At 42.5% G+C, this 12,694-nt stretch overlaps 1 protein-coding gene across 1 annotated transcript in view; it reads right to left on the bottom strand.

The window, feature by feature from the left end:
• Positions 1 to 12,694, bottom strand: part of SP1 (Sp1 transcription factor) — a 51,862-nt gene that overhangs the window by 38,470 nt on the left and 698 nt on the right. Inside the window, exons 2-3 of the mRNA XM_008575673.1 lie at positions 11,861 to 12,015; positions 10,029 to 11,541 (exon numbers count right to left, since the gene is read on the bottom strand). Of these exons, the coding sequence (XP_008573895.1) occupies positions 10,029 to 11,541; positions 11,861 to 12,015 (1,668 nt within the window). The remainder of the gene's footprint in view (positions 1 to 10,028; positions 11,542 to 11,860; positions 12,016 to 12,694) is intronic.

The following is a 12,694-nucleotide window of genomic DNA, read 5'->3' as shown; positions in this document are numbered from 1 at the left end:
GTTTGAGCAGAATGCAGAATATGGGACAAAAAATACTCAAAATGATATAATTATGCAGTTTTTTTTTTTTTTTTTTTTTTTTTTCGTGACCGGCAATGGATCGCAACCCTCAGTGTCGCGCCCGTACCGGACCGGGACTGGCAACGGGATTGCAACCCTCGGTGTTGCCCCCGCTCCTTGCTCAGCCAGTGAGCGGCCGGTCTGTATGTGGGATCCGAACCCTCGGCGGGAGCGCCGCCACGCTTCCCAAGCGGCGCACTGTAGCAGTGCGCCACCGGGCTGGCCCGAAAATGTGAGTTTTTAAAAAACTGTTTATAGGGCCAGCCCGTGGCTCACTCGGGAGAGTGCGGTGCTGATAACACCAAGGCCCTGGGTTCGGATCCCATATAGGGATGGCCGGTTCGCTCACTGGCTGGGCGTGGTGCTGACAACACCAAGTCAAGGGTTAAGATCCCCTCACCGGTCATCTTTAAAAAAAAAAAAAAAAAAAAAAAATTAAAAATAGAATTACCATGCAATCTAGCAATCCTAGTTCTGGGTATATATCCAAAAGAACTGAAAGCAGGTTCTTGAAGTAATATTTGCACACCCATATTCACTGCAGCATTATTCACAATAGCCAAGAGGTGGAGGCAATGCACACGTCCACTGAGGGATGACTAGATAAACGAAATGGGGTATATACATAAAATGGAATATTATCCAGCCTTTAAAAAGAAGGAAATCTTATCACATGCTACACCATGGATGAGTCTGGAAGCATTATGCTAAGTGAAAGAAGGCAATTACATGAAGACATTCACAAAATAAAAAAGATAAATATTGTATGATTTCACTTATATGAGGTGTCTAAAGTAGAAAAATTCATAGAAACATAAAGTAGAATGGTGACTGCCAGAGACTGAGGGAAGGGGACATGAGGACTTGTTTAATGGGGACAGAGTTAGAGTTTTACAGGAAGAAAGAGGTCTGGAGATTTGTTGCACAACAACGTGAACATATTCAATACTACTGACTTATACACCTAAAAATGGTTAAGATGGTAAATTTTGTTATGTGTTTACCACAATTTATAATAATTATTTTCATGGAGAAGGGGACTGGACCTCTCTCCCACAATCAGGCACACTGCACCAATGCCTCAGGGCCTGCCTGGGGACCTGAGGCATGGAGAAGGGGACTGGACCTCTCTCCCACAACCAGGCACACTGCACCAGCACCTTGGGCCCCACCCAGGGACCCAGGGCATGGAGAAGGGGACCAGACCACCCTCCCACAACCAGGCACACTGCACCAGCACCTTGGGCCCCACCCAGGGACCCAGGGCATGGAGAAGGGGACCAGACCACCCTCCCAGAACCAGGCATACTGAGCCAGCGCTTTGGGGCCCACCCAGGGATCCGGGGTATGGAGTCAGGGACCAGACCACCCTCCCACAACCAGGCACACCAAGCCAGCACCTTGGGTTCCATCCAGTGACCTGAGGCATGGCACCAGGAACCAGACCCTCCTCCCACAACAAGACATACCACACCAGTACCTCGGGGCCCACCCAGGGACCCGAGGCAAGGAGAAGGAGACTGGACTTCTCTCCCACAACCAGGGACACCATGCCAGCACCTCAGGGCCCACCTGGGTACCTGAGGCATGGAGAAGGGGACTGGACCCTCCTCCCACAACCAGGCACACTGCACCAGTACCTTGGGGCCCTCCCAGGGACCTGGGACATGGAGAAGGGGACTGGACCCCTCTCCCACAACAAGGCATACCACCAGTGCCAAGGAGCATACCAAAAACAGCACCCCCACGTGGGTGGCCCACCACAGCCACCACAATAACCATGGCTGCTGCAAAAGCGGCTAGATGCTACAGCCACCACGCAGATAGTCCACCAACCACTGGACTGCATTCACACAAGAAGACTCACCAGCAGAGACAAAGAAAAGAAGATGTCTCTTTCCACAAAAGCCATTTCAGAGTGACAGAAGCAGCATCTGCTCTATGATAATATTGGGGGACCTGACCACATCTCTCAGCATTGGACAGATCATCTAGGCAACAAGTTAACAGAGTAACCATTATTCTTTCAGGAGAGAAGAAATCTAGGGCTATTAGAGGGGGGAAGGGGAGGGGGAGGGGCATAAAGAATAATTATGGTTTGTAACAATATATGTGCTAGTAATATTGATTTCATCGACATATCTCCATGTTCAACCTCAAAAATATATAATTGACTTTGATTCAATAAATAAAATTTTTTAAAAAATAGAATAATTGCGGGCCGGCCCTGTGGCTCACTCGGGAGAGTGCGGTGCTGATAACACCAAGGCCAAGGGTTCGGATCCCCTTACCGGTCATCTTTTTAAAAAGAAAAAAATAAATAAATAAAAATAAATAAAAAATAGAATAATTTGGGCCAGCCCGGTGGCGCACTCAGTAGAGTGCGGCGCTTGGGAGCGCGGCGGCGCTCCTGCCGAGGGTTCGGATCCCATATAGAGACCGGTCCGCTCACTGGTTGAGCGCGGTGTGGGCACGACACCGAGGGTTGCGATCCCGTTGCTGGTTGCAGTACGGGCGCGACACTGAGGGTTGCGATCCCGTTACCAGTCACGAAGAAAAAAAAGACAAAAAGGGAAAAAAAAAAAAATAGAATAATTATTTTAGAAAGTGATATTACTTTGCATATTCTTTCATTTTAAATAATTTTTCTGAGTGTGGTGCTATAACACCAAGGTCAAGGATTCAAATCCCCATACCAGCCAGACACCAAAAAATAAATTTTAATAAACAAGTAATTTTCTCCTACAAATATGTAAATGCTAGGGATGTAACAGTGAATAACCAAATCATAATACTTGTGCATTTCTCTTTCCTCTTTTCCATACTTCTGCCTTTACAAACTTGAGCCAAATTATAAATAAAAGAATAAATAGTTAAGAAAACTTAACAGTAACCAAGGTCAAGGATTCAGATCCCCATACTGGCCAGCTGCCAAAAATAAATAAATAAATAAAAATAAAAAGTCATGACAGCATTTTAAATTAAAAATAAATAACATCAGAACATATAACACAGTACCAGAAGACTGTAATAGAAATGCAAAATACTTGTGGCTTTATTATTTCACATATTTTGCTGCAACTCTCAGGAATCGCTGAGTGAAACTGGTCTCCTCTAAAGTGTAATAAGTGCAGGTAACTATAGCACAACAGCAATTGGAGCTACATGAAGGTAGGGACCATACCTGTTTCAATGAACTCCAAGAGCCTGGCACATCTGACAAATAATAAATGCTCTATGGGCCAGCCCGTGGCTCACTCGGGAGAGTGCGGTGCTGATAACACCAAGGCCCCGGGTTCGGATCCCATATACAGATGGCCGGTTCGCTCACTGGCTGAGCGTGGTGCTGACAACACCAAGTCAAGGGTTAAGATCCCCTTACCGGTTATCTTTTAAAAAAATAAAATAATAAAATAAATAAATAAATAAGTGCTCTGTAAATTTTGTGAAATTTGTTTATAAATGAAGTATCAAAATTGGAACTCATTTTTACTTTTACATTTTTGTTTCTCATTCTGAAGCCTGCTGGCAGCAATTCTATTACTAAGTATACTGGTATTTAGTAAATGCCTATGTAAGTTAACTGACCCATAAGTATAACTGATTTTCTTAAACAACATTTAAGGCTTAATAAGAAGCCTTAAAATGTGATAATGCCAATAGACATTCTTTTGAAAAAACTAAAGCAAACAAAGAAACACCTTGATAGTTTGGAAAATGCCCAAATACCATTTTCAAAGTTAAGTTCCAAATGCAGTTTTCACAGCTGAACTTTCACCTTCTTTAAGACAAATGGTCTGTATAAAATTATAATACATTTTTTTTCACGAATGCAAGAAACTGCCAAAGAATTCTAAGCAGGGTACTTTCAGATATTATAACACCAATAACCATAAGAAATATTATGTATTGTTGATGTAAGGTCTGGACAAAATTGGACCCATAGGGCCGGCCCGTGGCTCACTCGGGAGAGTGTGGTGCTGATAACACCAAGGCCCCGGGTTCGGATCCTATATAGGGATGGCCGGTTTGCTCACTGGCTGAGCGTGGTGCTGACAACACCAAGTCAAGGGTTAAGATCCCCTTACTGGTCATCCTTTAAAAAAAAAAAAAAAAAAAAAAAAAAATTGGACCCATATAGTCTCTCAAAGGGTTGTTAAACCATATCCCAAACAGGAACATCAGAGCAATTTTTTTTTTAAAAAATCAGAAATGAAGGGATTAGGGGTAGGAAAGCACTGAAGGGAATTTCCAGGGAAACATGGAAAACCAAGATGAAGAACAATAAGGAGATAACAGTTTGTTATAACAATGCCTCAAGCATATCAGGGAAAACATAAAGTCAGGAAAACTGATCGTATCTTCCTAATCAAAAATTTAAGGGCCAGCCTGGTGGCGCACTCGGTAGAGTGCGGCGCTCCCTCCGAGGGTTCGGATCCCATATAGAGACCGGTCCGCTCACTGGTTGAGCGCGGTGCGGGCGCGACAACCGAGGGTTGCGATCCCCTTACCGGTCAGTAAAAAAGACAAAAAAGGAAAAAAAAAAAAAAAAACTTCCTACAGAAACGTTTTTCAGGGTTTTCTAAGGGAAACAATTCTTAAAATCTAGCATAGTATTAACAATATAGTCAGAATGTGGGTAGATGCATTTTTCAATAAATCTTAGTACACCAGGTCCTGTACACTGCTAAATGTTAAAAAAAAAAAAAGAACAGTACTATTATGACACACTTTCTGTAAGAAATATAAAAAACGATGTGCTTGTTTTTTGATTAAACAGCAAAGTGAAAAAATTCAACTAATTATTATCTATTAATGTTAACAGACACCCAATAAGTAACTTACAAAGCATTATGTAATAAAGCTTTTCTACAGACGTCCACCTTACATTTTAAGACATTTTCAAGAAGGGAAAACAAAACAATTAGAAGGAAGGAAAGAGAAGAACTTATTAGTGGCACATTTACATGCTACTTTACAAAATGGAACAATTAAAGGGAAAGAGAGATACAAGAACAGAACAGATACTAAACTTTTCTGAAACACTAGGCATCCTTGTGCTCTTGTTATTTAATTAAGAACTAAAATGGCCACATTACACAAGGCAACGTGATTTAACAATGACGTCATTTATAGAAAGCCACTGGAATGAATAAACAGGAACATTTGAAAGGGTCTGAATATTGTCTTATAACCCCACTGATTTTCAAATCAAAGCACCTAAGTTTTAAACAAGACCTTTTCTACTTAAACTGCAATCACCATTTAAAAAGCACTAATCAAGGGTTTGGATCCCTGTACCGGCCAGCTGACAAATAAATAAATAAATAAAATAAAAACCACTAACATCACCCCAAGAAACAAGTATAATATTACATAAAGAGGGCAAAAGATGCAGAAACCTTTGATGTTATATCTGATAAAATATATTATTTTAAAATAGAAAATTCTCTCATATGACCTTTTGCAGTAGCATTTTAAACATCTAAACCTGGGGCTGGCCCGTGGCTCACTCGGGAGAGTGCAGTGCTGATAACACCAAAGCCCCGGGTTTGGATCCCATGGTTGGCTCACTGGGTGAGCGTGGTGCTGACAACACCAAGTCAAGGGTTAAGATCCCCTTACCGGTCATCTTTTAAAAAAATAAATAAATAAATAAAAATAAATAAATAAATATCTAAACCTACTTATCACTAAAGTTCAAATGCACAAGTCTAAAACACACTGGTTCTTAGCAATCTGACCCCCAAGTTTAGTAGTGACACTGTTGGCAAACCAACCCTGGTATCACATTCAACTTAACTTCTTTTTTTTTTTTTTTTTTTTTTTTTTTTTTTTTTTTTTTTTTTTTTTTTTTTTTTTTTTTTTTTTTTTTAAAAGGATGACCGGTAAGGGGATCTCAACCCTTGGCTTGGTGTTGTCAGCCCCACGCTCAGCCAGTGAGCAAACCGGCCATCCCTATATAGGACCCGAACCCGTGGCCTTGGTGGCACCGCACTCTACCGAGTGAGCCACAGGCCAGCCCTCAACTTAACTTCTAAAAGACATTTTCCTGACCCCAATAAAACTCAACAGAGGTGAAATTTTACTTTTAGTGCCTGAAATTTGCTTCTTGAGTGAATTACAGCCATCAAGGAAATATGTTCTATTCTCCTGCCAAAGCCCAGCCCTGCAGTCTTTATTAGACTGAACTCCCAAAAAGCCAACCAAACTCAATCTTTCAAAGCCAGCCCCCACTTAACCTGGGGCAAGAATTTTCAGGATTGAGCAGTGGCTGGGGTGGGGGTGGGGGGGACATCTATGAGAGTGTGACTATAAAATGAGAGGAAAGAGTGGCCATAAAGAGAAAAGGGTTTTGATAAAAAAGAAAAGAAAGCTACTGATGTGGGCCGAGCCCATGGCGCACTCGAGTGCGGCGCTGGGAGCGCAGGAGCGCTCCCACCAGCGGGTTCGGATCCTATATAGGGATGACCGATGCGCTCACAGGCTCACTGGCTGAGCGCGGTGCAGCCGGTCTCGAAAAGGACAAAAAAAAAAAAAAAAAGAAAGAAAGCTACTGATGACAAAAGAACAAAAACCTAAGAGCCTACAGATCATTTCACTGTCTGGAAACTAAATTCAGTTTACTGGGTGGTCCTTCCCTCACTCCCCTCACTACCACCCACCAAGGGCAGAGCCATGAAAAACACAGGAATACAGAGATGGCTGGTTTATTTTGGGTTCTGAGTTTGTGCCTTTGCCTGTGTAATTCAGCAAACAGAAGTAAACAGAGTAAAAGTCAAAAAGAAAGCTTAAAAATTTTTTAAAGATGATTTTTAAAAATAATAAATCGAGGGCCAGCCTGTGGCTCACTCGGGAGAGTGTGGTGCTGATAACACCAAGGCCATGGGTTCGGACCCCATATAGGGATGGCCGGTTAGCTCACTTGGGAGAGCGTGGTGCTGACAACACCAAGTCAAGGGTTAAGATCCCCTTACCAGTCATCTTTAAAATAAATAAATAAATAAATAATGATAATAAATCTAAACAGATAAGCGAACACCACAAAAGCTGCAATCTTCTATAACCACGTAATAATACTTCATTTTATACAGTGATATATCATCTTACATGATTTCACATCCAAGGCTCTTTCTACTACACCATACCGCCAAGAGAGGTTGAACATGATGCCAAGAGGTTGAATATCTCCAGTAAAATAACTATATACCAGAAAAAGGGGTAAAATGAGATACTATGTAGCAGCCAAGCAACAGCTGAAAAGCACTAAGCTTCCAGGAAACGATTTTATTATTAAGGATAAAGTCAGATCAATTAAAGGGGAAAAAATGTTGCACAATTATGACTAGCCAGAAAGGAGGAAAACTTGTATCTTCAAAAGCCACTATTAATGAAGCAGACAACCTCAACTCTCACCAAATGGCCTTTCAGTGCCTCATTCTCTCATTAGTGAATGTCAAGCTGCTGTTATCGTACAGAAAGGCATGTATTTTCTGGAGCTCTGAGACCATCAATAACAATTAGGTAGCCCTATCGTATGACATATTAAATGGCAGGCTTCCCCAGAGCATGATTTAGCAATGAGAATGCCTCATAATTGTTTTCTAGAGCCTAAGTTATAAACCTTTTAGAAAATGTAAGGAACCAAATAACTGGAACAATACCAGTCTTGCTCTTCTTTGGTAAAGAGCAAAACTGCTGGATACAAACACCTAAAAGCAAAGAGAACAAACATGCAGGTATAGATTACCCAGAAAGTGTCTAATTTTCCAGGCTGTGTTCAGCTTTTATAAAAATTTTCCCATTCCTACTCCCATAAATTTTTAGTCTATAAAACACCTGTCAGCTGTATAGCATTAAATCCTAAAGAAGCAAAGACACCTTTTCTAAAACATTTTTAACATTCCAAAGGATTTCTCAAGTCCCAAGTTATAACAGGTATGCCCTAGACTAGGAGCACTAACTGCGAGCCCCAGCTCTGGCTGTTGTCTCATCACTTCAGTGCTTCTCCTTTCCTCAATTTCCTCATCTAGAAAATAAGGCAGTTGTACCAGATGACCTAAGTCTCTACCAGCTCTAACTTTCTATTCAAAATCTCCAATTAATTAAGAAAATTACCTTCTTGTTAAAGGTCAAAATGTAGTCATTTTAAACACACCACAAAAATGTCAGGGAACTTAAGCAGATCTTCCTCTCCACATTTTCCAAAACTGCAGGAGGCAGGAAATATGGTTGCCTATTCGTTATCCTTATTTACATAAGAACCACTCTAAATGGAATGAGAACTCTATGACAAAAGTAAATTCATAAGCCCACATATACTCCAACAGATCTAGAAAGCTGATAGTATTAAACTTCATAACTTTCAATATAACATGCTTGAATATAAAAATGTTTATGAATCCTTTCATCACAATAATCTCTATTAAAGATTAGCTCCATATGAGGAATTTAAAATGATAAATTCTTAGACTAACTTTCACCTTTACTTTACGGATATGTTTTAAATTTCAAATTAATCAACAGTGAAACATAGTTCAAAATGAAAGACTGAATATTGTGGTTAACTGATGCATTCCAATATATACCTCTTCCTTTTTTCCCTTCAATGCTCTCCTTTTTCCTATCTCCTCTCAACCCTACCTTCCCAGTCCATTCCAGACCCCCACCTTTTCCAATTCCCTTTCTCCCCACTTCCCAACCATACGCAGTACTTTCAAAGCAGGGATATCCTAGTTAATTGAGATTAATCAGGGAACTTATTTTGTTGAATAATCTCTCTGGAATCCATTAGATCACTTTTCCCTCAATTAGGAGTTACAGTTCACAAGAAATACCTAATGATTTAATAAGAGTCCTACAAATAGGTCAAGTTCATAATCAATTTTTATCTTATGCAGGTGTTGGTCCACTGACCAAAGAAAGCCCTACAGCTAAGAATGGTTTTACATATTTATTTATTTAAATTTTTTCTTCACGGCTGGCCAGTGTGGGGATCCAAACCCTTGACCTTGGTGTTATAACACCGCACTCTAACCAAATGAACTAACTGGCTAGCCTGGTTTTACCTTTTTAAAGGTGTGTGGGAAAAAAAAAGAGAGAGAATGTATGACTGAGACCATATGTGGTCCACAAGGCCTAAAATATTTACTATCTGGCCCTTTACAAAAGAAGTTTGCCAACGCTAATTCTGCAGCAAAGACAGTGGGAAGTACAGAGACCCCAAGACACTGCCCAAAAGTGCTCCTTTCTCATCAGATTAACTGAAAAAAAGTTTCCATAAATACGGTTCTCAATGACTTAGAATCATTGCTATTTCTCTGACTTGCCTAAATGACTAGCTTTCAGAAAGTTTTATCCCAAAGGCTCTGTTCCCTTCTTTAGATTCAAATAGTTTCAGCTAAGATGCTTGAATTAGTTTGTAATAGATGCAGAAGACTGACTGATAAAATGTAATTACGATAGAAATCTTTTTAAACTTTAAAGAATGAATTGAATCTTTTGGCTCTATTCATTTCTAAACAATTTAATGATAAGTTCTGGATAATTCTTTGGTCTAATAGGATTAGAACTGTAGTATGAACATCTAACTTCAAATTGCTTATTTTCCGAGCCTTCATGTCCTCAATACATACACTTACACAAAATTTTTGCTGAAAGAATTAGATAATTTTAGGGCCGGCCCGTGGCTCACTCGGGAGAGTACGGTGCTGATAACACCAAGGCCCCGGGTTCGGATCCCATATAGGGATGGCCGGTTGGCTCACTGGGTGAGTGTGGTGCTGACAACACCAAGTCAAGGGTTAAGATCCCCTTACCGGTCATCTAAAAAAAAAAAAAAAAGAATTAGATAATTTTATAAAGTACCTTCAAATAAAAGATTTCAACATACACACACACACACACACACACACACACACACACGTACACACAAAAACACAAAAAACCCAAAAGACTGGAAGCCTTACCTGAGGCATTTGCTATAGCCAACGGCAAGCCTGGAAGCTGGTGCACCTGGATTCCTGAAGTACCCAATGCACTGAGGTTAATGGTCTGGAGGCCTGGCATAGAGGAGAGCTGAGCAGCATTCACAGTGACTGTGCCGGCAGGGATGGAGGCAGCTGAGGCAATGGGTGTAAGCGTGGTGTTGCTGCTGCTGGTCTGCCCCAAGGAAACACCCTGCATTGGGGCTAAGGTGATTGTCTGGGCCTGCGGGTTCTGAACTTGAAGGTTCTGCAGCTGAAGAGTCTGCCAACTGACCTGTCCATTGGGCCCCACTGTTGGTGTCCGGATGATGATGGGGCCAGAGTTTGGAACAGCCTGAAGCTGGAGGTTCTGGAGGGTTTCCTGGGAGATAGCTTGAGTTGTATAGGTCTGCCCTGACAATGGTGCTGCTTGGAGAGTTTGAAGGGCCTGTCCCCCTTGAACTAGCTGAGGCTGGATAAGAATCTGTTGTTGCTGTGTCTGCTGGTTTTGCTCTCCCTCTTTCTGCTGACTTGCTTGCAGTGAACCTCCAGATGTCTGATTCTGCTGGATATTCAAAGCATCAGACCCCTGTAGCCCAGTGACCCTCTGGGATGTCTGGGCTTGAGAGTTGGTCCCTGATGATCCGCTGGTGGTAAAGTTCATAATTCCCATGTTGCTGGTGGTAGTAGTTGTTGAATAGCTATTGGCATTGGTGAAAAAGGAGCTGGAACTGGCTTGTGAGGATACCAAGCTGGCAGAACTGATGGCAGTCCCTGAGGTGACAGGCTGTGAGCTGCTCTCCTGGGACCCAGAGCTGCTAATTGTGACTGCCTGAGAGCTAGGAGTCAAGGTCGCTGCAGAAACGCTGTTGACAGGTAGCAAGGTGATGTTCCCATTCAGGGCCACTGGTACATTGGTCACATACTGAGTCTGTCCTGAGAGTACATTATTAGCCAGGCCTTGAAGGGGGACAGCCTGCTGGAGTAGGTTTGGCATAGCAGCAATGATGTTGCCTCCACTTCCTCGATTTGTGATGATCTGTTGGTTTGCACCTGGTATAATCTGTATTTGACCAGAACTATCCTGCTGCACTTGGGTCCCAGTGGCAGCAAATTGCAGCTGTTGCCCATCAACGGTCTGGAACTGTGGGATTACTTGATACTGAATGTTAGGCATCACGCCAGGGAGTCCTGTCAGAACTTGCTGGTTCTGTAAGTTGGGGGTGGCAGCCACAACATACTGCCCACCAGAGACTGTGCGATTCTTGGAAGACTCACTGCCATTGCTGCCATTGGTACTGCTGCCACTCTGTTCCTTTGAGGTAGGGGTAGCCCCAGAGGAGGAAGAGATGATCTGCCAGCCATTGGCACCCTGTGAAAGTTGTGTGGCTGTGAGATCAAGCTCACCTGTGCCCCCTGACTGGCTTGGGCCCTGGGAGTTGTTGCTGTTCTCATTAGGTGACTCAATTCTGCTGCAAGTTGCTGCCAGCAGAGCCAAAGGGGATGGCTGAGATTCCTGGCCAGAAAATAAGGGAGAAGAAAGGAATTAGTGACACCCAGTTGCCAGCCTAGGGGGCAGTATACAACCAATAAACAGCAACACAGTGCAGACAAATAAAGAACAAAAAACAGAAACAAAAAGCTAACCTCTCTGTACTGCTGAAACTCCCAAGTTTGGCATCTCCAAGTAACTTGTCTCTCTGTGCCTATTTCCCTATCTATAAAATGGTTTGTTTAGTCCTTTCCTAAAAAGGTTTCTGTGAAGAGTAAGGCAATTATCTAAGAACATTTACAACCTCTCAACACCTTCCCCACTGCCCCTGATTATCACTTACCTGCCCTCCTCCTCCACTGCTGCTGCTACTGCCTGTGCTGCTGCTTCGAGTCTGAGAAAAGGCACCACCACCATTACCACTGCCTCCATTATTGCCACCAACTCCTTTTTCAATCTTCACCACGGCTGTCATTTCATCCAGGGAGTGATCTTGGTCTAAAAAGAATTAAAAGATAAACAACTTAAAGTTGGGAGAAGAAAAAGGGTAAAGTGAGAAAGGGTAAAAGAAGCACTGATAAAACAGCAATGATTAACAGGAAGGTGAAAGGAGCCAATGTAAAGAAAATGGATTAGGGGAAGTGGGAGTCATAGAGCATGCAGGACATGAAATAGGCTCAATGGTGCCAAAAGTGGGCCTCAATTCTCCCTTGCACAAAATTAAACTCAGAAAACACTCAGAGTGATATGGGGACAGCAAATGCGAAGGGCAGTGGACAGGTTGAACGAGTTTCAAAATAAGGCAAAGTATCCTGGAGGCAAAAAGGACAAGGATAGGTAAGGCAAAAAACATGTGGGTGGATGGAAAGCTTGCTAAAATTACGATTAAAAGAAATGAAGAAAGAAAAATACTAGTGTAAAAAGTAACAAGAAGAGAGGAAGGGAAAGAGGGAAAGAGGTAAAAAGTGGGAGTGGGGAAACATTTGTGAATACTGGTAAGGGGTTGAAGGGGTCTAGGGATTAGAAATCAGGAGGTTTCGGGGCGGAGAGAGGGCGGGCCCTAGGGGGAAAGGGCGGTTTCGGGGTGAGGGGCGTGGAAAGGGCGGGGCGGTGGGGGGGAGGGGAAATCTACTGAAGTGGGGGAGGAGGGCCTTGGGGCAGGCGGCGATCGCAGGGC

The sequence above is a fragment of the Galeopterus variegatus genome, unplaced genomic scaffold (assembly GCF_000696425.1).
Source record: "Galeopterus variegatus unplaced genomic scaffold, G_variegatus-3.0.2 Scaffold60, whole genome shotgun sequence".
Lineage (NCBI taxonomy): Eukaryota > Metazoa > Chordata > Mammalia > Dermoptera > Cynocephalidae > Galeopterus > Galeopterus variegatus.
The sequence above is the reverse complement of the archived record's forward strand: the minus strand, read 5'-3'. Positions and strand labels throughout refer to the sequence as shown.